This window comes from Pieris brassicae, chromosome 4 (genome assembly GCF_905147105.1).
Source record: "Pieris brassicae chromosome 4, ilPieBrab1.1, whole genome shotgun sequence".
NCBI classification, from domain to species: Eukaryota; Metazoa; Arthropoda; class Insecta; order Lepidoptera; family Pieridae; genus Pieris; species Pieris brassicae.
The window spans coordinates 4,873,399-4,900,497 of record NC_059668.1 but is presented as its reverse complement, the minus strand read 5'-3'; the positions used below and the strand labels follow the sequence as shown (position 1 = coordinate 4,900,497).

Below are 27,099 nucleotides of genomic sequence, written 5' to 3'. Positions count from 1 at the left end.
ATAACTGATTGAAATTAATAATCAACATTAATTAAGAGGTTACACGTGATGCAAAACGTGTAAAGAAATGAAACGGCTGAGTCAATCTTCAACGTCATTCGATTTCGCTAAATCCACGTTGGATGTGCCGGTTATGTTAGATAACCGTTCCTTTGAGCCTTTGAGCACCTCGGTGTATTTATTTTTTAACGGTTGCGAATATACAAGCGTAGAATAAAACATTTATTCAGCCAGTCACTAATCTGAACGCACGGGCGCCATTCGTCGCGCGCACCGACGTTTCGCGCGGTCAATTTAAAATAGGTATTTAAAGAAAATCATTCCATTTTTTCAATTCAGAAATCAAATATGCCTAAAAAGAAATAGGGAGTTTTATAAACGTGATATTTTCTATATTTATTGTAAGTTATAACTGAAAATGTGTTAACTGGCAGTGTTTAATGACTTGTCGCGTATCGGATGATTAACGCCGTTTTCGTCAGTCTGTGATAGCGTGTTGTGAAGCTATTTAAAGTGTTAAACTTTATAACTTTAAAATTGTTTCGTGGAATAGTTTTCGCGAAACGCTGAAAGAAACATTCTTTATGATAGGTCCATATATGAAGGTGAGTTTTCATTTGTAATATTTGGTAACAATTTAAATTAGTTGCAGTATGTCTAACATAGCGCATGCAAATTTATAGTTGCAAACTAGGTCAATGGTTGGATTTACGTTGATAGCTAGGTACACACGTGTGATGAATGTTACCTCCATTATTAGTAAAGCTAAATACTTACAGTGTATAGCAACAAATGTAATAGACATAGAAATGTAACCTAAAATTACGAACAGCTGTAAGAAGTATCACAAAAAAAATATTTGGTCACCTTACCTTAGTTTTGGTTTTCCAGTTTAGGTCAAACACAAATTTATTTATACACAATCTTAATGCATCATCTAAATAATTGGAACTATAATAAAGTTTAGTAATTATGTCAGTAAGTGATATGTGTAGTCTAAGTTTAGGTTACCGTGTTTTTAGCAGAAATTATTTGCAAAATTGCCTAATTATAATTTCTGGGGCAAATGTCAAAAGTTTAAATTGCTCCACTTTCTAAACATAGACATTTCGAATAGAGTTAACGGTCGCAAAAACCTCGTACATGAAAGTTCATAGTTGACACTTCACAATGGAGCAAATCAGATCACATCTATGGGTAAACCCTATGGAATGTAAAAATAAATTATAAAAATCTGTTTTTTAATTCAGCATATTATGTTGAATATTGTGACTTGATAGTATGTTTTGAAGACACATGAACATTAATTCTTACGCAGAGCTTAATTTTTTTATATATTTGATTACAAATTCAATAAGTTTACAAATGCATAGAGTTAGTAGCTAATTGATGTATGTGTATGTGTGCGAAATATTTATTAGTTCTTAAATTAATTTTGTAGTACAATAATTACGATAACAACATTCTATTTCTGTCTCATATAGGTCTGTATCATTAAATATTGAGAGTGAAAGTGATACAAAAGTTAAAAGGTTATGACTTTTCTTTAAATATTATTTTCAGTACAATTAAAAAGCGAAAGTGGAATTTATTATCAGTTCACATTAACACTGAAGATTGTATTTAGGTTAATATATAAAATAATATGATGTCATTTTATACTAGAAATATATAATGCGTTCAAATTATGAAATATAAATAGTCTAGACGCACAACAGAGGTTTGTATAATTTATTATTATATGCAACTCAAATATGGCTGGAAAAATATTGTTCGACTAAATTAAGAGAATACGCTAAATATCATACCTATAAGAGTCATCATCGTAACACTAAATCGATTTTAAATTTTTATTGTTTATCGTCAATTGTCCCTCAATATTTACATCACTGTGTACGTCAATATGTGCAGATATTGCTTTGATAATTGTAATCGAAGTGACAAATTAGAATATTAACGAAATAATATAATATATGAGATAGATAAAAAACTTGTACTCAATTGACATTGCTAAAGGCAATACCATTCGGCAAAATTTTTAACAAAGCTTTTTTCTAAGGCATGAATCATAGAACCTCTATGTTGCAAAAACCCCAATTCAAAGTCATCGTGATGGCTATTCTGAATCATACAACTGACAAAAAATCTTGTCTAGGTATAACATACAATTTTCAGATGTTATAACATATCTTTATATTTTTTATGATCTGATATAGATCTATATGTATATACATATCATATCATATCATAATATTTAGTGTATATATATAATGAATAGAAAAAATGAATTGGTGTTCGCTATCTAAAACTCGTGAATGGCTAGACCGATTTAATTATGATCTTTAAATATTTGTGGGAGTTCAGGGAAGAAAGGTTTAACATAAATAATACAGAGGTAAAAATACTAAAAAGGACATTTTAATTTTCGAATAGAAACTGTTTCTAGCTGGAAAATATTTCCATTTTCACGTTCGTAAAATTCGGCGCATCTTCATTCGAAACCATAGTTTTTAACTTACACACAATTTCAAAACATTGAGCAGTTTAAGTCGTCAGCTAAATAAATTGGCTGATTTATGTTTATTTTATGTTTGTAAAATACTTTCTTTAACTTGTCAGCAAACAGCTCCATAGCAACGCAATATCAAACGTGGTGTAAGAATATGATATTAGAATCGAGAATAAAAACATGTGTATCCCATATCTTGTAACTCGTTGCTATGTTTGCTATAAGCTCTATTTTATGTAAAATAACTAGTTTCCAGAGCTGATTGACAATTTTTTGTATGTAAATTTTACCAGCCATTGAAGTATGATAGCATTTTTTTTAAATACGATCTAAAGTTTAACATACTCATTAAATCAAAAATACCATATGTTTTGTACTTTGTTGTCAAATTGCAATTTTCATCCCCTTAATTGTTTATTTTATTATTTCTTTCTTCTATTTCTTTTTTCTGAGAAAACATCGATGTATGGTCGTCAATTGTTTAATGGTCACAGATCACAAAATCACGTATGTACTGTATGTACTCACTGTATGTGCATTATATTTGTAGGAGTTTTAGTGGAGTCCCTTTAATAATTAAGTAATGATTTATCGAGATTTGATAATTATTACGGAAGTGATAAATGATAATATTACATTGTTTTTTAAACTTTAAAAATAGATTTTTGGGGTTTGGTTTAGTTTGTGGGTGACATTTCATCCAATTTGTTTATCATCATACACAATCGCCGTTTTCTAGGATATTTAATTTAGTTTTGCTCACAGTGCAGAAACAAAATATACACGTTTTTAAGGTAAATAGGGAAACTGAAATAATAAAACAGTAGTAGACAATGCGCCTTCTAACTACTTAATGCATAAACAATATCTAGTTATTATACGGTTTTATCCTTGATAAAGTACTTATTGTAATGAGGGTGTATGTGTGATGTCATTGCCCTTGTAACATTGGCACCGAGTCGTGAAAATTCTGTTAAGTTCCTTGAGTTAGTTCTGTACAGCAAAAAAGTGATACCTTGAGTGGTGTCCAAAGGTCACTTTAACAATCCGAGTCACTAATTTAAAAATAATTGCTTTCAACACGCGGAATATCTCAGAAGAAAATGCACGTCGCACTTTTCCTTAAAGCGTATCACGTGATGGAAATAAAACAATTTCCAAAATAAATGTATCGTTTCATATTTATCCGGAAGCGGTGAATGAACTGTTGATCTGGTTCCTTTAAGCCGAAATCGTTATACGGAAATTCTAAACACGGTCGAGATTGTCATATTACTTGATAATTATGTCGAGGATGGAGGGGAAAAATTTCGTGACGTAAATTTATTCTTCTGTCAGTAATTCGTCAATTATATAGCTACAGTAGATATTCAAAGATTGATATTGTGTCAATTTGTGTCACGCGACTGTCATAAAAAATGTATTTACTCATAAACCTTGTCAATTTACCTAAATAGAACCACGTACCAGACACCGTTAGCCAATTTTAAGTTCTCCGCTTTTTTGGATTGGTTTTATTGGAAATCCATAGATTTATCAAAATCTCATTCAATCCTCTGTCAATGGCCTGCTTTGAAACGTGTAAAAATGATCCTTTTTTTATTGGTATGCTATTTCAACATAAACGATTTTCCACGTGTATACAATTATTTTGCAATCTTATTATTTATATTATGTGAAATCGATAAGAAGCGCAAGTTATGGCAGATTTTCTAAGAATCGGTACTAATGGGTAATAAAATATGAATGCAATTATAAGTGCTGATAAAAACAAGTGGCAGTTTGTTAGAAATACATAAAATATAAGATATTGTACCTATTGCATTGTTTTGAACTCAAATGATTCTGGATTTCACAGACTGATAGCTATGATAATACAATAATTATAGTTAATAACATCCTCATACGTTCTACATCCTAAAGTACATTTTATTTAATTTAGTATGACAAGCAATTAATGTCCACAACATCTGACCAAACTAGAATTATATAAAATTGATCTGCCCGATTATAAGTCAATGAATTGCAGACTTAAATGAGTATATTTGAGAGTTGTTGTCTGTTTTTTTACAGAATAAAACAATAAAATTCAATTAGGCCGAATGATTTGTTTTAAAGACTTTTTTTTAAATTTAAAATAAGTTATTATTAGAATTACCTAACATGTTTTAGTAAAAAATACAGTATTAATCTGTGATAATACATAACGTCAGTTGACAATTACTACTGACGGGCCAAGTATTGGCGGGAAACGTAGTGTAGTTAGTTATTCCCTTATGCTCACGTAATTTCAATAATACTTTTCAGAATCTTCTGTGCCCGACCATTTTGCTATTATATTAAATTACTGTCGGTATGTTGTATAATAGAGATAAATGTGCTTTTTTACGTCTAACATACCAATCATATTGGCATGTGAATGTTTCAGTTACGTCAGTGTTCGAATAATTGTGATTTAAGTAATCTCCAGTCTCCTAGTTAGTTATTCACTCGTTGACCTCGGCTTGTTTACTGCAACGAAATGCGGCATAAAATTAAAACAGCATTGTTTCTGGCGCCGACAAGACACGAGTGGAAGCCTTCTTAGAATGTCCTATTAAAGACTAATAGGCAATAATGGTCGTACACTGTATATTATAGTTTTCCAGTAGTAGTGGTATATTTTTGAGACTGTAATGGTGATATAGACCAAATTTAATCTGTGAAAATAATATGTTACACATATTCTTTATTCGTACTTTTCTTAATGGTAAGATCAAGTAATATTTTTCCTCGTTTGCATGTGTCTCGCTTAATGCAGTTCTTTATACGATTAATAACACATATACACCAATTTATATTTTTATTTGTAGTCTTGAAAGGCAAATCAGTTTATCTTATCTGTATCTTGATATGAAGCTGCAAGAGCATTGACCTACATTTTATTCGCACGGGAACAGTTGGCAAACATCGTAGACTAATATTGGTCGTAAAGGAAGCTACCTATTTTATGCAGTTTTTTTATTATTTTCAAGTGCGACTTCTAGCCATTTTCAACAAATTGAACTTTACGTATCATAGAGGCAAAGTCGTACAAACGCAAAACTTTAAAATTATTGGTGGTAGTAATGTATATTTTCATTAAAATACAGATTACGAAGAAGTCACAAAAGAGGTTACATCAATTATTTGCCTAAGAAAAGCATTGTCTGTATAGGTACTCTCGTACTGCTACGTCATTATTAAATTTTTTACTTATCTGTGGCGGCGCGTCGCGCTGAAGCATATGCACTGTGACGTTCTGGGTTTTGGCGCCATATCCACGTTTTTGTATTTTTGTGGTACTGAATTTTATAGTATTTTTTTTTAATTACTGATAATAGTAAATGTGAAGAAAATTAGACTTCCCACGATATTCCCAAAAGAAACAAAACATAACTTACAAAACGCGCTAATTATTTAACCGTTCCTTAACCTACTGCGATTGTTGGAATGATCCGTATTTTGGTACAACAAAGTCCAACATTTTCACCGTTTTAAGATATCCCGACAAAAATAACTATTTAAATATTAGTCATTAGGATGTAAAGTTGATTTGACCAATCAATAATACAGTTATCTCGAATTGAAAGCGTTATTTCAACGTGAAATCTCGTGATTCACACAGACCTTGTGTAACATTGAAAGATAATGGATCTAAAAACAAAAATATTTGGATTTCTATGTAAATTATACTTTAGTACTGTAATATTTAGACCACGTAAAATATTTTTATCGGTTTTAAAAACACTTCATACACTTCTATCAACAAAATACACCTCTAAATTTCCCAAATCAATTATTTAAATAACCCTAGGTAGTCTTTAGTAGTTCAGTTAAAACATTTTCGCTATTCATAAATAATATTTTTGATATTGAAATACCTACTCACTACGGATGTAGATTACTTATCGGTGTCGGTTTTTATTAACATTTTCTATTTTTTGGATAAATTAATCCCTAATCAACAAAATATTAAAGTATTAGGAATATGTTAAAGCATGTGTAGAAATGCTTTCATATATTAATGATTGACATTATTAAACTAAATGCGGATAAAATTAAGGCTCTTTGAGCGTTCTACATTGCATAAAATAATAAAACTTTTATTGACAATAGTAATCGTGTCTTAAACTTTCACGCAATTTCAAATTACATAATTTCTGGTGCCAGAATGACTAGCGGCAAATTATATATTAAGAAGACACAGGTTTAAAAACGACACGTATTATTTGAAAGTAGAATACTGTAACCGCAATGCCTAGATAATTACTAAATAGAAAACTTTAGAAAGCCACGAAATAGTTTATTACTTTCGAGAAATGTTATTTTACTAATGTTGTGCGAGGATAATCTTTATTTTCTTACCACGATTTTGAAATAAAGTTACTTAGTTTTTTATTATATTTGAATCTAAGATCTGTCAGACGTATTTCATAAGCAATCGTTGTTACTCATTACTTAAATCTATAGTTATTTCTTTATATTTATTAACCTTTGTTAGTATATATTTATGAACTTATACCTTTGTTAGTCTGTACTCTATAACCAGGGTTTAACCAACCTTTTTCTATTGTTTCAGTGTCAACATTTTTATCCCAAACATTATGATTTACAAATGGATATTATGATAAGAGTGAAGTGTTGTCAAGAAACTAAGAATCCAAAGTGACGAAGTGATTCGGGTGTCTGTTTTGTTACGTTCCGTTGCTTTAGAATAATAATCATGTCAGATAAAACGTCTTCGTCTGTTGGACCGAGGAGTTTCGAGACGATCTCCGAGGAGGATGGTGAATCGCCGTGGGATAAACTATTAGGTGATGTGAAGGCTGCTGTACCGACGATAATAACGACCAACCCGTCAACCGCGACGATGTCCCCAAGTGGAGATGTGTCTCCGCCCCGTGTGGACCTCGAGTCGGCCCTAACGCGGTCCAAAAGCCTTAACCAGCGCAGAAACAGCAGCGGTCTTCTCGCTACAATTCCGAAACAGCTCAGACTGTCCCTCCGCGGTGTGCGCAGTGAACCTTCTAGTGTCAAAGACGCGCCAACCAGCAGAAATGAAAGTGCCCTCAATCTGTTACTCAAGTAAGTACCAGTTTGAACTTTAATTCAGATAATGGACAACAAGCAGCCTATGTCAATCAAAATTTCTTGATAAGAACACACGAGAGCACAAAATTACAACTTACTTCTCTTAACTTTTAAAAGCATATATTCTTTATGAAGTCGTCCTCTAGGGGATTGGACCTATAAATTAATTAATGTCATTAAAACCGACACTGGACGAATTACGTCACGCTTCAACCGAACGTTTTTATATATGCGTCAAAAAACTATTTGTATGGTCATCCGAAACAATGAACAATTGGAAATTAAGTGTATGGAACCTTGCTATTATGAATTCCCATTATTAGTAATGCGTTAAGCACTATCATCCAACTAAAATTAGATCACACTGAAATATTATTGCAGTATTTTTACGTAAATAAATAAAAGTTATATTTATTTGCTAATAAAGTTTGCATATATAGAATAATTGGAAACGTATTCCAAAATTCAGTAGTTTACTGTAATTATAATGATACCATCGTTGAATAAAACTACCGATAATTGTTGCACAATAGTTACATTCGATGACCGCACAATTATATTTAGGTATTAGGTAAATACTATATTATCGTATAGATCTTTGGCATAGAACTAGCTAGAGTGAAATCCTTTATGAGTGCCAACGCGTGCTTCTCAATATGATCATTTAAGAATTCTCATTAGACAGGCGTAAAGGTCGTAATGGCGCCCATGGCTTCATCGGCGCATTCGCTTTATTGCTTATTTATCACTTCAAGTAATTTATTTTAACCCTTATCTGGCTTCATATATCCTGGTTTCATACAGACTGTCTCAATTTACTAATAAGACAAAAGGCTTAGCAAATACGGAGAATATATTCTTTACATTTAGGTCATTGTTGGCACCTCTAAATGCTGTTTGAATGAATGTTATGGGACGTGTTTGACTGTGGGAGCATGCAACTTTTGTTTTAGAGTTAGCAAATGCTGTTATATTTTCGCCCATCTCGGCTTCCACAACACATGCCCCTGTGTTAGATCAATATTGTCACAACCCTCTGTCATGAATAAAACAATGAAATTGATATAAAACTAATAAACTAAGTAATAATATTATTTCGGAACTTATATGGATGTATAATAGTACGTATTGCTTCATTTAACTGCCCTATAATAACACTGTAGTAAGAGCCGTTAATTAGTTAATAATTAGGAAGTGACGGGTACTAAGTGAATTAAGTTCACCATCAGAATTGAAAAGTTATGAATTAGTTTTGTCGCTGACGTGCACCGTTAGCTACTATTCTGAGTTCATATCTGAGTACGGCTGTAAGAGAGATACCTATTGTTGATAAAAAATTTACAGTTTACACAAAAGACGTTGAAACCTGAAAACCGTTGACAATGAAATTACGTTTCGGTAGATTCCTAGACGTGCAAAAAGTCGCATCTTAATGTATGTAAATGATAGCAGAGGAACCGGACGTCCTTTGAGCTCTATAGGTATTAACAGGAAACCTGACGCCGTTCTAGACGCCATCAAAACAATACCGCTTTTATAGTGAAATCACGCACAGCCTTTGAATCAGGGTAATTGCAATGTCCTGCTTGTAATCAATTGTATAGACGTATGTTGCTTGACGACAAAGTGACGAATCGTTGAAAAGTACAAGAATCTCATGACTGACTTTAAAATAATAATAAAATAAAATGTATTTAAGTAATTTTAACGTCCCATCTAAACCCAAACCTCAGCGGTTCAGTTGAAAAGTCTACGTATAAAAGAATGGTACTGTTTTTATATACAATATGTATTTTGAAATTTTTGTTTTTTTTTTAATAACTCCTAATATTGTAATGCTCCGATGTAACGAAAAATAACTGTCGAATCTAGCTCATAAGTACTCCCAACAGTCTTTGCACATTTTCTAACAATATTTTACGAACCGTAAACTTGAAACTGCATCGAAAGCCTTCGCTAACGCAGTGAAACCGACACGTAAATATTGACGAAGCTGTGAAAGCGAGGATGTGCGAATTTTTAATATGTTGTTCAAATTCTGCCCGCGTTCTTACCAAGACCGCCGCGAGGCCGATCACTTCCTCTTCACACTAATATATTATATATCTATATATATATATATATAGATTCAGAGGTATTTGGCGTGATATTTTACGTGTGCCAAGAACATTTGCAATCGACACCCAGCCAGGGTTACCATTCGTTTTTTTACAAAAATAATGTTTATATATCTATATGAAGAAGTTTTGTTTGCATTGAGTAGACACCAAGATTGCTGGAACGATTTGAGAAATTCTTTCACCATTGGAATCCTACATAATCTGATGAACATATGCTATATAATTTATTTAAAAAAAGTGAGGAAATGAAAACTTAGATAATGGAAACCAAGGTGTGAAAATAATAACTAGTAAAAAACTATTGAAAATTGAAAATAGAGCAAAGTGATGTACTGCAGTTATCTGAAATAAATATCCAGTTGTGTGTGGACTGAACACTTGTTACACGCTATTTAAAATATTGCGATTCTATACATATAAACATGTAGTATAGATGTGAACATGACGAAGCGTTTCCACCGTCCCGCAATAAAGGCAATATTTAGATTTATATGGATAAAATGCTTTTGAAGTTATTAATGTTATTTTTAACTAAATTCGTAACGTACAAATTGCATTTAAATCAAAGATTGTCAGAAGTTATAATAATTATTATTAGTTTGTATCAACCATATCTGGTACCCCACTTCCGGGCGTGCCTTATCACTAAAGGGGCATTACGAGATTCAAGGCACGTTTTGAAAATTTCCTCCATACACACGGTTTAAGGACATTCCAATTACTTAAATCTTAACGACTGCCAACTAAATACCGTATACACGACATTTTCCATATTTTTTTAAGTCAGTTACGTTATTTATAAATAATGCGAGATATTTTATAATTCTTTTCCTATTTGATTTTATAAATCATACCATGCAAATAACAAATTATCAATATGGATATTAATATTTATGGATTTTAAATCTTAATTTATAACTAATCGGTTACACCACAGTCAATTAATATAAATTTGTTACAAATATTACTCGAATGGATTTTAAAACGTAACAATCCTTTTCGACCTCTCATTATAATGCAAATGTATGGTTTCATACTTAATGTAAAATTTTATGACTCATAAATCCACTGCATCGCTAAAACGGGTATTGTACTTTGTCTTCACATCCAAACAATACTCCATAAATATTATAATAATTTTTATTTTACTACTAGAAGACTCATTGGTTCATAAAATATAGTTTGTTTTTATTCCCAATCGCATTATCGCTAGTTAAATTATCCCAATAGTTGGAATCAGAAACGTATAGCGCCGAGGTAGTAAAACATGAAAAATTTAATATTTCCACACTTTAAATCTACCAGATGAAAACCAGCAAATCTGAAACTTTACCAAATAAAATTCATCAAAAATTTACATATGTAACATATGTAAACACATCTTAATAGGAATTATAGCGGTTTTACGCATCCTGATGGAATTCATAACTAACATTTAAACTTAATAACGTTAAAATAGGTTAACCTTTTGGTTTAAGCAAATCGCATACAACGAGGAAATGCTGCCAGCATTAAAGTTTGGTGTAACAGGAACCAAAACCAAAAGTTTTACCAATAATACTAATTTGAAAATAAATTAACCAAAAATTGCTTTTGTAAATAAATGGGTATTATTGTATAGAAAAAGTGTTGCTAATGAGATTTTCAAGGTAAAAAAGAACGCTGATTGAAATGAATCATAATTAATCACATAAAAACTTGGTTAAAAAAAATCTAAGTTAGCATTACAAAAATATTTGCAAGTCCTACCATTTTAGAACAATACACTTTTAATTAAACATACTTTAGTACCTAAATACGCTGGTATTGTTATGGCTTTGTCTAAGCAGAAACTTTTATCCGGAACAAATCACAAATCAATTTTATGTTACAATCAATGGAAAATGCCTATTACTTACCTAAGAGTACTTCAGCATGATTTAAATGTCTCGTCTCGTCAATTTAGGCCTCGTCAAGTAGGTGTCTAAACATGACTGAATATTTCAAGTTTTGTGAAACTTAAGTAGGTACAGTACGTAAAGTATATACCTAGTGGTGAAACAGTTGTTTCAATATAATGTGACTAATAATATTAACGTGTCGTTTAACTCAAAGTATTTTCTATTTATCATATACCATACAACACACAAAATGGAACGTGTGTTTTTGTAGTGAATGCATTTTTTGGAACAGATATAGTTTTAAAAGTAGAGATGGACATTGGTCATACACATATTTATTTCTCTTTTTATAATGTTTATAGCATACTAGAGATGCCAATGTCCTATTAAAGAAACATGTATACTTGCAAAAGGTACCATCAATATAAAATATTAATGTTACTGATCTTAAAAAGTACCAAAGTGCGGCTGTGTTGGTTGTGTACTGTATACAATTGGTTTTGTTCTTGACGTCCATGTTTCAATGTGGAAGCGAAAGCTTGTTGCCAGAATACAAACAAGGATATGACGGATTTACGAACATCTAAAACTACATATGCATTAGCATGGTAAATATTATGGTTTAATAGAGAAACTTGTGGGAGGTCGATAAATGATCTTATATCGATGAATTTGTTTAGACAGTTTTCGCTATATCCATCGAAATACATTATATGAAAGTTCCTGTGCATACATTTTGTTTTGATCTGGGTTCATAGCACGAAACCAGTTAACAATAATTATTTATACTTTGCTCGTGGTCACAGACGCAAACGCCAACCGAAATCTATTTAAATATTGTGATGTAATTAAGTTATTAAATAATCTCTTATTTATGTATGTCTCTCACTCATGTTCAGCCCTGGTCGCGGTACTTACCAAGTATAGTTAAACTCTAGAGAAAAGGGTATTCTTTTTACTTAAACACTGACGTCAGTTATGTTTGTATTAATCGTGGCCATAGATTATTGAGTAGGAAACTTTATGACTCTATTGTCATAATTTAAGAAACATAATAACAATGCATCTGGTATAGTCGCTATTAGATGTTTGTATTTAAATTGAAAAAAAAAAGTTTTTATAGGTGAAAGCTACTAAGGTAATAAATTGTAGATAGATAAACTTCCAAGGTATTCGTAGGTAGATTTTAAACAGCTCAGCTGTTTATATGTTTGTTTAATACCTTTAGTTCATACGTAATAGTGCATAGGTACGACGTTCTAAATAATACATTGCCGTTTTCCTCACAATAATTTTCTACATTACGACCGAGTGTTGGATTTTTTGTTTCTTTTTTTTATTTGAATAGTCAGAACTAAAGTCCATTGGTGCACAGCCGGGGTTCGAACCTACGACCTCAAGGATTAGAGTCGCACTCTGATCATTGTGATATCATCCGCATTAATTTGTTTAAAAATAACAATATCATAATATCTTGTCTTTAATTGTCTTATGACATCAATTAACATACATAAATTACTTAACAATGTTATTTTTTAGCTTTTCCCTTAAATATGCAGGCATATTTCATTGTCATTTAATTCCCACTTAATACATACACTACTCTTGTCACTTAATAAAGTGATGTCATATATCCGTAGGTATTTTAATGTTTCAGTTTTAGTTTTACAAAACCCACTTACGTCATAATGTATACGAATTTCGGAACGCGTAATATTCAATTTAGGTAAACCTCTGTTATTAAAACAACGGTTTTTATTATGGTAACAAAATTCGTTACTAAAAAATATATTTTAATTCAATTAAGTTCCGTTACACTCGTTCAGCTGGGGGTTTATAGCCATTTACATATTAATAAAGCAAATTGATACTTCAATGAAATATGACACTGCTATGTTACAAAATATATAGAATCAGAGCCATCTAGTAGAGAATAGCTAAAGTTCATCTAACCTATATTTCAGTACGATTTCAGGAATAGCACGTTGTCATGATATATTTATAAGTATAGAGTATGTATGCATAGTTTTTTAACTGAAGTGTCACCGTATTTATGTGACTTGGCAACGACATAGAGAACGAAGTTCAGAAGAACGTTCGAACGTACATAACGTGTACCGTAATCCTTCGTTGTACTTATAATCTAATAAATAATTCAAATATCAAATATACTTTTGCGTATCCGATATCTTATTATTTATAATTTGACACCACAACACCTGCTTCGAATATGTCGAATATAAATTATAGAAATAATTAATTAATAATAAAAGTAATTTTCTGTGTCAATTGAGTTTTCAAACGATATTTTTCTTATATTCAAAAGTACTTCCTAAAATCACCAAGCCCAAAGATTACTTATTGAATTCCCTACACGAGAAAACGTAACATCCACCTAAAATAAATGAGGAAATTTATCAACTAATGCCTCTTTATCTTAATTATCTTTGTAATTTCCGATTTAAAGACGTGGCTTTGATCGGGCAAATTGAAATGTAATTGATATAATGCAGAGATTTTAAACGTCAGCGGCGTTTGAACTCATTAAATTTGATGATATATGTCGTAAATTACGTAGATGTATTTAGTACGGTGAAGTATATTTTATTCAAAAAATAGATGAGGCGACAGAGTCAAGACGCGCGGCGCCACTGGCGTTGGCACGGTCTTTATGAACAGTGTTTGTTTGTGAACGTCTTCCCATCTGTTTCGTTAAACATCCGTCTGTTTTAGTATTGAAGCAATTCTCTACACAATCAGTGCTAGTGGAAAACTCACGTTGAAAATTTACGTCGTCATTTTTGTCCAATTCAATCCAGTTCGCTACCAAAATGATCTCGGTCTTACGAAAGTTCGTTGTGTTACTGTTTGACATTAAAGAAGCTTTTAGTGAATTCCTTATTAATGTACTGTTGAAAGATAGAGCGGAGACAATTCTGTAATACTACGTGATTAAATTTCTTTCTAGTAATACGCTTATTCGTGTAGTAAAGGACAATAAGACTGTAAGAGGTCGAGACAATTATTTCAATGTTTAGTAGAATGTCGGGACTAAAACGATGTATAAGTCAAGTGTCAATGTTTCTTATGACTGAAAAGACGGTTAATTCTTCAGAATCAGCTTGGAAAGAGGAGCTAAAAAAGTGAGTATAACTTTTGAAGAATGATGTTAAAATATATTTTTACTGTTACAAAACAAAACGTTCGTTCATTTATAGAGTTCGTTCGTTGAATCCTTATAATAGGCTAGGAAAATGGAAAAATAGTTCCTTCCTACGATCGACTTCATTTTCATAAAACAAAGTTTAAGTTTTCAAAAAATGGTCGATTAAACACAAATTTATTTTATATTTTGTTTGTTTGACTAGGTATCACGCTAAGTAATGAAAAATTTTCAGCGCATATTCAGGTTGGTCAAAACAAGCTACATACATACGTGATTTGTATGTTATTTATTTCCAAGTGATTTTTATTGAAATCGTATGACATTCTTCTTCGTCGTTTGCTCTTTATTTCTGCTTAAAGTTCAATTCAATCAAAATAAATTGTTTAGAAACACTCGTCCATTTGGCGATGTTTTTCAGCTCATTCTTACTAATCTTAAACTTTTATCTTTTTAATAAACTTACCTTATTATTAAATTATATGATGACTTTATAACATATTTATTTATCTTTACACATAATCAAATAAAGAAAAGACCTATGTGTGGTCCCAATGCGGACGGCGTGCACAAACATAATGTATATAATATATTTGATTGTACGTTTACACAGATTATTATTACAAAAGAATTCCAAAAAAAGATCTTATATTTCAAAATATAGCAAAGGAACGTAAGAGATTGATAACTGAATGCTCTTTCTATAATCTGATGAGCGGTCCGATAAAATGTCTCGATCGTTCGGGTCCTATAGCACATTGAACATTCAAGCCATTCTTCTTTTGAGGAGCGTAAAGTCAGAACGCTAAGTTGAGATAAACTTTTTTGAAACGTCTCAAACCTACAGGACTATTCGGACTAAAATGTTCTATTTAAACATGGTATAAGGTGAAATAAAAATACAGTACAATTCTCATAATTCTCATTTCAAAATACAAATTTCTCATTCAAACTTATTAAGATTTCTAATGACAAATATTTTGAAAACAGTAATAAGTCCTGTTTTATTTTTTATGAACGATTTCACGAATGAACTAAAATCAACTTGATGAGGTTTGCGCAGCTGTATAGTGTTATATCTTTAATAAGTTTACACACAAGATTATTTTAATACATTTCAGCCGCCTAGATACCAATTTTTTTTTATTTATATAAAAAATATTGGGCCGCTAGTAGCACAAATAGGTGAATGTACAATTTTTTATTATTGGTGGAAAGTTGTATATGTTAAATTTAAATGAAATTATTTAATAAATCATTGGTGCTACAGCCTTTTTAGGTCACGGTGATCAGCCACAGGAGGCAACTGACACACGCCATCAACTTTCTGGGTCTAAGGCAAGCCGCTTTCCTCTCGATATTTCCTTCACCGTTCGAGTGAATGTTAATGCGTACATAGAAAGAAAGTCCATTGGTCCAATTAAGTCACAAATAAACCACACAGAATTATGATTCATAATCTACAAAATTCTCAGCATAAAGACAACAAGCAATTCCGAAACAATGATGTATATAAATATACCAATCTTACATGATTAATAGCATTCATACAAAATAAATCATTCATTCAATACAAAGTCAACGAATAAAACACGTTTATTAAAGAAACAATATTATTAATTGCTTCTCATTCGAAGAAATAGCGATGTTTTGCGATTTCATTTATTTATAAAAGATTCAACTGAGTGCTTTATCAAAGGCAAAGTCACGGCATTGTACGCCCATGGCAATTATTTATTATTTAATTTAATTATTATTCTTACAATTTTTTGATTGACGTTTTATTGCTTATAATAACTTTGCGGTGGCGTTTTATAAATCTTAACATAAAGGATGTATAAAATATATGTATATTTTTAAATATACTAGAGCACCATAACTATTAGATGGCTGTAAAATTTGGAAGAAGAATTACCGTTAAAAAAGAAGATTTTGATACATATATATCGGTCGATTTTAATACTATATATTCTAATATATTGTAAAACAGTATTCTATAATACACAAGCTAATTTTCCGATTATAATGTATTATAATTATATAAAACGTCAAGAATAATTAAGCCGTTTAGTAATGAAGACTTTACAAACCATATAAAATGTAATAATTGGTTTGGTTTATTTAGTTTAAGTTAGGTATAATAATAAAAAATAAACCAAAATATACTTTAATGTTGCTATGAAATCATAACATATTCCGATTATTACTATTGCAATCCATTGGTGAGAATTATGGTTAGATAAAATATAATATTTTTGCTAGTTTATTTGAGTTTCGGTAAAAGCATTATCAACATCGATAAAGCTTATCTGTATATTGTTTTACCTACGGGACATAGTGCTTTTGCCTTTTAATCAATTAATTGATACCATAATGCTGGATTGTTACAACAATACAAAAATATTTCTGCAATACTCAAACACATTCAAAGTCATGTTCATAACATACGTGTATGTAAATTAATTTTTCCTGCTTCTATTTTTTAGATTTTTTATTTATTTGTGACTTTTGCAGTCAATGTGCCACCTATTGTTTAGATTGGTTATATCGTAAGTCAATAAATAACTATTAATTACCAATGATAAGATTGGAACCATAATTTATAACTTCCTTGTAACTTTAAACGAATCAATGAACTGTTGTAAAAAATTATATAATACACGTCATTTGATATATAATAAGTCATAATATATAAAGTTATCTGAATAAAAATAAATAATTTAAGCGTAAACAGATGAGGTACTTGAGTTGATTAATTTCAGTGATATTACGCAGGCATGAGTTGACGTCGTTTTGAATTCGATTAGATTGAAATGAAACACTCTTCAAATGTTTGTGAAGTTAATGTGTATATAGAAAATTTAACCGCTATACTTGGATTGTTAGTTTTTATTTTAGAATAATACCATACTAAGCTATTTTTATTTTTAAATGATATGCGATATTCTGTTATTGTTATAATAATACAAAAATAAATTATTTCTGTAATTTGTTTTCTAAAGGAAATAAATGTTTCATGTGTCATTTACATTTCCAGATACCGCCAAGCCAGATACGCAGCGAGACGCGTGAGAAAGCGCGTTATTTTCAAGCACGGAGATTGTAATGTAGTCCAATGGAACGTGGCTAAGCGCAGGCGCCGATACCTTCAGGATATTTTCACAACCCTTGTGGACGCACAGTGGCGTTGGACGTTGCTCGTGTTCGCTCTATCCTTCATCCTTTCCTGGCTCCTGTTTGCTCTCATCTGGTGGCTCATAATCTTCACCCACGGTGACTTGAATCCTTCCACTAACTCCAATGAAACCTTTATTCCCTGTCTTAATAATGTCAACTCCTTTACTGGCTGCTTCCTCTTCTCTGTGGAAACACAACATACAATTGGTTACGGCTCCAGGACAACAAATGAAGAATGCCCCGAAGCGATTTTTGTTATGTGTCTTCAAAGCATTGTCGGTGTTTTCATTCAAGCTTTTATGGTGAGTTTTACGTTTTGTTTTGACTAACGAGTTTAATAGTCTTTAAATCTTACTGAGTTATTTTAAAAATACCACCACAATGTGCTGGCCTAAATTTATGACACCTAAATTTTTATCAGTTTCCTTAGAGATACGTACGTACACGTACATTGTTAATTTTATATGGATAAAGTATTAAAGAATAAAAATGAAATCTAATATCTCTTCTATAAGGTGCCTATCAATACAAGTTTTCTATATAACCCTTCCTGCTTCAAAGCCAATAAGATAATTTCATATCGAAATAAACTTGACAGACTGCCAAAATTATAAACGTTCTAATTTGTGATCTAGATGCTCTTAAAAATTATTACTTATTTTAAGAAACCACGTAGGTTTATTCATTTTTAAATCACGTTTTTTAAATCTGTTTCATAACATATTAATTTTATCGGTCGTAACTGGTAGCGTGTCCAAAAAAACAAAAAATCTTCTCAAATTTGGCAGATAGATTTTGGGGTTTTGTCCAGGGAATAAGTTAGTCGTCATCCAACTACGTCACTTATTTCAACGTCGCATCTAATTTTAGGTTGGCATCGTATTTGCCAAACTCTCTAGACCTAAAAAACGAGCCCAAACTTTATTGTACTCCCGCAACGCAGTCATTTGCCTACGTGAGGGTCAACTGTGTCTGATGTTTCGTGTTGGAGATATGAGGAAATCTCATATCGTTGAGGCACATATAAGAGCTCAGATTATTCGCCGCAAGGTATATTTTTTCGACAAAGCGGATACTGGTTAGTGATTGGGGATATCAGTCGGCACGCTTATAAACTTTCAATAACTTGAGGTGATTTAACAACTCCCTTTATAAAGGAAAGTGGTCGTTTGAATTCAGATAAAGTATTATACGTAACGTAATTTTAGGTCAACAGTTTCTTATTGAATCTCAGAACCACTTTCTCTTGTCCATAGGTGGGTCTAATATTCGCAAAGCTGGCTCGAGCCAAAAAGCGTAACACTACACTTCTGTTCTCGAGGAACGCGGTAATTTGCCTGAGAGATGGCGAGTTCTATCTTCTTTTTCGGGTCGGAGACATACGCAAATCTCATATTTTGGAAGCGCATGTTCGTGCTCAAATTATTAGAAAAAAGGTACCTGTTTTTAATTACAGCTACTTTCATATTGTTGGTTTGTGTTTATATACATGCATTTTAAGTATTAATGGTTAAAAGGTTTTTTTCTTATTAGACCCGTCTAAGGATTTCCCGGCAATCATTCATTTTAACCATTCTTGCATGATACTTAGTACTAACATAATCAAATTGTATGCACGATAAGCTTATGCTTTTTTCCCACAAATTAACACTAGCTATTCTAACAGCAACATTTCTATAACACTTTTATATTCTTTATTTGCAATTGGTGTTTTTGTGTGTGATGTACTGCTTTTCTTAAGCTCAGCTTATGAGGCATGATTTTAATAGTTAAATGACAATAGATGTACAAATATATTAATGTACTGATAAATTTAATAGATTACCAGAGAAGGAGAATCATTACCATTCTATCAACAAGAGTTAAAAGTGGGAGCTGACGGGGAAGAAGACAGATTAATGTTCATTTGGCCCATGACGATAGTTCACAAGATCAATGAAAAGTCACCGCTATACAACCTTTCCGCCTCGGATATGTTAAGAGAGAGATTCGAAATTGTAGTTATGTTAGGTAAGACGTTATTTTATTAAAATTAGTTCGTAGTGATTACTAAATATTTAATAGGAATAACTTTATTCGTATAGATAAACAAGTATACTTATAAACGTCAACAGAAAAGATGTTAAATTGATGCTAAATTTACGTTTACCGACAGTTCCAACCAAAACTATTAAAATTCTCTATTAATATCAACAACGAGATGTTCTGTAAAACAGATCAGTCAAAATAAAATGTTATTGTTATAAACTAAATATTACAAAACATTCGTTCGTATATTGTTGGCACTTCCTTGACAGTGACTTGGTAGATTGCCCTGCCTTTACATCGTAATAGTTGAGAGATTATTCATAAACTTTATTACACAACTCCATGAATTGTTCCAGAACTTATGTATAATAAAGTAATCAATCAATGTTATTGAATTCATACAATTCAATGTTCAAACCATGAGTAAGACATTATATTCAATAAAATGTATCTCGTATATGTAAAATTCAACGATAAGAATCATGTTTGATTTATATTTCAAAGGCTCTTGTTCAACCTTAAATACATTTATAATTGTGAAAAAGCTTATACTTATAAAAAATATTTACCGAGGCTTTACTTCGTTATTTCAACATACATACATATTTTATATATATATTTGCTAAATAAACTTCTACTGTATTGGTTACATCAAAATTACATTTTTTACCTTAGATGTTTTATAAAAGTTATAATATTGATAAAGAATACTTTATATTATTATAAACTCATAATTATTTTACATACTTTAAGCTTCAATCCGGTTAAAAAGTGTTTTCTTTCAATGTGTAAAAGCTATGTTAACAAAAGACAATACTAAGTTATAATAGTTGAAATTGAACTTATAAACTTTTGCGATATTTTCAGAGGGTGTCATAGAATCAACTGGTATGACAACACAAGCAAGGAGTAGCTTTTTACCATCTGAAATTTTGTGGGGACATCGATTTGAAACTATGGTATCTTTTAGAAAGGATACTGGTGAATATGAGGTATTTTTTTTTTAATTTTTATCATAAATTTTTGTTTGCTTGTTTTTGCAGTTTTTAGCTACAACACCAATTAGAAACAGATTTTCCTTTTTGTATAATATGTACCTCGTATATGTAAAGTACAGACTTTTACATATTTCCTTATAATTATAATATATGCAGAGAGATCCATGATCGTAGGTACTACTAGCACATAACAAACAATAAAATATAATATGGATAATTGCGTGTATTTTCATGATAACATATAGTACAATTGAAACATTTTTCGTCCGATTCCCTCTACACTACATTAAAATAATATATATTCTGACGCTAAGAGATACCGCACACTACCAAAACAGTAATGGGATATATCTGCCTTGGGATTGTCCTTGCCTTCCCCAGGATATCGGATTGCCAAATGGAAAATCCATCCCATGTGGACTTTCTTAAAAAAAGTCAATGGCGGAGTCTTGCGAGTCCGTTGCCGGTTTTTTATTTTTAACTAAACAAAAGATGTATTATCTATCGTTTATGAATAATACCCTTTGATTACTCAGGTGGACTACACGCGTTTCAACAACACATATGAAGTGGATACGCCGCTCTGTTCCGCGAAACAACTCGACGAGCTTCGAGCAACCGTCTCCACTTCACAGAAATTAGGTATATTTCTCTCTTTATCCTTTTACTTCAGATCTAAATATAGTTCATGAGTAAGCAGGTTTTATAATTGCGTAATATGTTAAATTATCGTTCGTGACTTTGATTTCTTAGATAATATATATCTGATTTCTTAATAATAATTTTTCTCGCTTTAAAACTTGAAGTTGTTTTTTTGAGTCTTTATTCATATATATCGACAAAGCCATCAGTTTTCATTTGTTGTTATTAATAATTTATTTACATACGTCTGTCTACGTTTAATATACGGGATATATAGTTTATACGGAAAGTCCTTTAACCGAACCTATATGCTTAAATTGGATATTATAGTAGTCTGTTTTTCCCCAGGTTTATCCTTTTATTTTTTAAAGCAAGTAGATGTTCAGAAATCCAATATTATCATCCCGTATTATCCCTAGGAATCGATTCAATTATAATTATTTATGAACGCGACTCTACGCTATTTCCTCAAAAGATTTTGTGACGCTAATAAAAATACACAGACAGTTATACCTGTCTCATATCTATTTATAGATTATGAGTAAGCGGTTTTTTTCTCAATTTCTGAGTTACAAGGAAAGTAAACTAAAGATTATGTCACTATTGCCTCCAGATTTATTCTCGGAAATCAGTTGAAAATAAATAATATCTGAGCATGTAAAAATATAAATAATATGTTTTAACAAAAGTAAAGTAGAAAAACCGCCAGCTGTTATAGCTAAATCTTATGACATTATTGAACGAGTGCTTGGAGATGATAAAATATATTATAAACACATTTAAGAACTAATGATGTATTGAACTAATGACGTAAGGCACTTTTTCAAGGCGTGTTTTAAATGTTTAATAAAGCCTTCGAAGTCGTTATCCTTATAATCTTTCAAGAGTACAATGCAAATATTAATTCCGTACAGCGAAGAGTTTGAGGATAATATTGAAATGTATAATAAAACTGATATATAATTAGGTACAAATCATTATCCTTTTAGATAACATCTTCCGTAGGATTAACGAGACATAAATTCCTTTAAAATAATTAAATTCAATCATTATAAATATTTATATTGTATTGTGTGTGAGAGTGACTTTTTCATGATGCATTTCAGTTTATTCTAAAAATTATCCTTCTGATTATAAACAATAATTATAACAAATTTATCCTTTTGGTCGCTAACGAAAAGTTATATTATTTACTCGATAGATTACGATTCTTAAATAGTACTTAATTCGCTAAATGTATTAGCGAAACAATAGTTTTACGGCGTCAAAGTCGTCACGTTTGCTTTTAAAAGATATACGATGTCTTTAAAAACGAGTATTTTATGCCATCCTACCACTATGTTTACCTGTTCAGATTAAATTCCCTTCATACGTTCTTAAATCAATCAAAAGAGTCAACCAGGAGTAAGTAGGTACTTAGGTCAACAAAACCCCATGTGTGTTCTACGATACAACTAACATTCGTCCCAAGTATAATCCAGAACAACATCGTTAAAGGATAAATTAATTAATTTCTACAATATTTAATTTCAGATCGTATGCTCGGCACCATTCCGAAAACCTTCTCCAACGACACCTTAGACATGAGCTCCGTCGATTCCATGTCCCTAGACGAGCACATAGAAATAAAGATTCCAGAGTCAAGGGCAAAGGAAAACAGACTCATGGCACAAAACAACTTTGTCCAACATATCAACGAGAAGTGTAGAAATGCAAGTCACACACATTTAGCAGTCGAAAATGATTTACAGAAAATAAATTCCGCTGTCATGACGGAGAGAGATGGTCATATTCATAGGAGTAATAGCCACGCTAGCATGAAGAGGTTACATGGTCCAACGCTTAATGGCGTCGCTCATATGGCGAATGGCCATGATCATAGGGAACATAATAGAATCAAAAAGTGAGTATTTTTATGATAAAACTGTCTTTTAGATTTATGAAATTTATGAACTTTGTTTTACTTATGAATTAATAAAACACTCTGTCTGCAATAAACCAAACGGTTATTTAAATTATAAATGTAGTCATAACTAAAATTTCTTTTGTATGGAGTAGGGCCTGAAGATCTGATGGACTTACTTCTTTCTATAACTAGATACGAGGTTAACTGTAGTAACTGAGAACAAAGGCTCATAAACCCATTTAACCTTATATAAATATTAATAAGTAATATTAAATATATATTTATAGGGATTTTACAACCATTTTCATGGATGGAATTAAATTATTTAGAAATGAGCAAATTTATTTAAATTATTCTAATTATTTATATTATTATTATTATTCTGCTATCGGTTTTTTTCTTTAATTATTTGGATAATAATTTCTTATTAATTTAATATTATTATATTTAATTTAGGGGTGTTAATTTTCATTTGCTGCAATTATTCTATATTAGAGAGTTTACGCGCAGTAGCTCAGACAATTTCTTATGATAAATTAACAATGTTTTTCCATTCCAGATCACCAAGTGACAACCATATAACCGATAAAGCTTCAGTAATCCCGATTCTGGTGACGTCACCGGCGCCGGAGCCTGCTTGACGACCGCCCACCCCTCGGTACAACTCTGTTTCCAATTGTAATTCACCATCCACTGCGATTTATCACTCAAGTTATTACTTACCCACCCTTAGGGAAGTACCTTCTACCTATTTACACTTACCCGGTGACGTACCATCAGTTAGTTATACACACTTACCCGGTTCAAGTTTACCTTCTACAAGTTATACAAACTCACCTCATAATGATTTAGTATCTGAAAGTTATACATACTCACCAAGTCTATATAACTTACATTCGACGAGTTATACGAACTTATCCGGCCAAAGTGACGTGCCTTCTACAAGTTATACAAACTCACCCAACAAAAATGATTTAATTAAAACACCTGCTAATCGTTTGGTCGCTAGTAATTTATCTTCTGAAAGACATGATACTTTGACGATTAATTCTACTCGTAAACTTCACGTTAGGTTTTCTAATAATGAAAAAGACTAAATCAAATTAAATAAAAATGTGGCCAGAATTAATCAATCTTAAATCTTGTTTACTTTGGGATGTTTTATATGTACTCAATCATTTATATGGGCTTAGTAATTCAAAATTTTGATTTACGTGTTAGTACATTAATATAACATAATCGAATATTAAATGTATTTAAATTAATTAATTTTCGTATTTGAGGAGCGCTCTATGGGCATATTTGGAACAATACGAAAGCCATTTAGAATTTGTTAGGTACTGTATAAAAACGATGATTGAAGCTGTAATATGGTCATTATTATATTGACGTATTGTATCGTAAAGTACGGACGTATATTCGAAAAGTTTTGGTATAGTAAACTACACCGCCTGAATCGAATACTAGACGAATATATTTGTACGGGAACAAATGCAATTTCTAAACGTAAGCAAAAATACCGGAAATATTTAAGATTATAGAAATATCTTTTTCGTTTTTAATGTACCAAGTGTCTGGCCTTAAGCCAACATTCTCTACGTAGCAATTTATATAAAAACGATAGTGTAAGTCATCTGAATACAGCGTCACCGACCTATGGTCCAAGGGCAACCTTATATGGAGAGGAAAATAATAAAAATATAAAGCACAAATATTACAACATTCTTAATCTACTTTCAATTATAATTATTAAAAATGGTTAACTAAAACAAATTTTAAAAACTTTGGTCCTTGTGTATATGTGCCAGCATTTTCACTGCTGAAAGCTGAAGCATGCGAAAGTTCTAGCATTTTTTGAAAATAATTTTAGATTAAAAAACGGATGACGGTATAAATAATTTGGGTAAAGAAACCATAATGAATTAACACGAGTAAAATAAAGTAAGTAAAAAAGTAAATTTTTGTATATTTTGAACGCGATTGTTTGGCCATTTATAGCGCGCTCTACAGTTTCGATCTCTTGCTTTAGTAACCATCACAGCTTCATTATAAAACCTAAAAAGTAAGTACCGTTTTTGTTATCATAGTTACTACCTGTTATATGGAAACAAATAGCTAAATTTTACTTACGATTTAAAAAGTTTGTAGAGAAATTGTTGTATTAACGACAAAACAAAATACATAAAATTGGTCCATTCTGATTATTGAAGGTGTAAGTGAATTTCAAGAATAAATTGTTCGCAGTGGTGGGCTATACCTAACAATGCATCTTATAATTTCTTGGTTTGGAACAGGGTTGGACATAGAAAAGTATTTATTAATTTAGAGAAATTAAACATAGGGCTAACGGAATTTTATTGAAATATTGTTTAAAAAACGATTATTACTAATAAATTTCATCCTTATGTGTAGGTTAAGGCTTCTAGATTTAGAATTTCTATCGCCAGTCAAACTATGGATAGAAAGCTTCCATTAATTAGTTCAATATCCCTTTCTCATACAACCGAAATTCAAGATTTTTGTACTGAGGCCCGTATTCTAGAACGCCAAACTTAAATGTCGTTTGAAGAGCTGTCAAACCATCAATAGAGGAGGTCTTAATTTCCATTTCAGGACCAGTTCAATTTCTTATGAATAATTTTGTTTCTAAAAAACGGTATAATGTAATGAATTAATAAATATTTTATTAGTATTAATAAATTTAAAATCTCCTCTAACAATGGTACACTTTCGTAGATAATTGTTTTCATAAGTTATTTTTGTAATATTACAAAAGTGCTTCAATAGATAAATTTATTCCTAGGCCAAATTATACGAATTTATTAAGGAAATGAAGTATTAAATGTTATCCAAATATAAGTGAATAATGAATAAATTGTAAATTTAAATTGTATACACTAATTCTAAAAATGATATTTATGTCAGGTTACAACATAATAAATTGATATTTTCGCTATCTATGTTTAATGAAAAAATGTAATGATCAATATTCGTCTTCCAAGGAATAAGGACTAGAAAAAGTCTTAATATTATCAAATGTTGAAATTTTGTATTAATGTTGTTGAATTAATGTATTTCCTAAAATTGTAGTATTTATGAATTCAGAAATCAAACTATGCGCGGTGCAGGCGCCGTTTAGTAATGCTTAGTCCAATGTGATGCTTTTATTGAAATCAATTACGATTTAATGTTTTAGAATGATTTCAAAATACAAATAATAAATCAGTTACTAGTGTTTTATTTACTCCAGTTGACTAATGTCGTAATTTGACCTACGTTTACTTTATGATTTAATAATAATAACCCAGTCGCGCTATATGGGTCTTGGCCTCAGATCACTTCCATTTATCTTTTTTATAATCAAGAAGATAATAAGTAACAACTTTTTTGTGTCTAACACATCTACAGTTTGAGACATGCTGGTTTCCTCACGATATTACCCATCACCGTAGAAATGTTAATTGCATATAAAAGAGGTACCATTGGGGCAACGCCGTAATACGAACTAGGCCACTAGGCTAACACTGGTCGAATCAACACGACAATAAGTCAAAAATAATCTCA

General features: G+C 31.1%; 1 protein-coding gene across 7 annotated transcripts; it reads left to right on the top strand.

Moving 5' to 3' along the window:
• The first annotated feature begins 226 nt into the window (after window positions 1-226).
• Window positions 227-26,762, top strand: LOC123709096 (ATP-sensitive inward rectifier potassium channel 12-like). 7 transcript variants are annotated; one of them, XM_045660217.1, is made up of 10 exons: window positions 227-605; window positions 7,110-7,615; window positions 17,822-18,263; window positions 18,832-19,011; window positions 19,218-19,397; window positions 19,782-19,971; window positions 20,857-20,981; window positions 21,524-21,629; window positions 23,163-23,532; window positions 24,095-26,762. In XM_045660217.1, the coding sequence occupies exons 2-10, from the start codon at window positions 7,254-7,256 to the stop codon at window positions 24,174-24,176; spliced, it is 2,037 nt and encodes a 678-aa protein (XP_045516173.1). In that variant the 5' UTR covers window positions 227-605; window positions 7,110-7,253; the 3' UTR covers window positions 24,177-26,762. The 7 variants fall into 7 exon arrangements, with proteins under 7 accessions (XP_045516173.1, XP_045516174.1, XP_045516175.1 ...); XM_045660218.1 differs by lacking the exon at window positions 18,832-19,011 and having other exon boundaries at window positions 228-605; XM_045660219.1 differs by lacking the exon at window positions 19,218-19,397 and having other exon boundaries at window positions 228-605.
• Window positions 26,763-27,099: the final 337 nt, after the last annotated feature.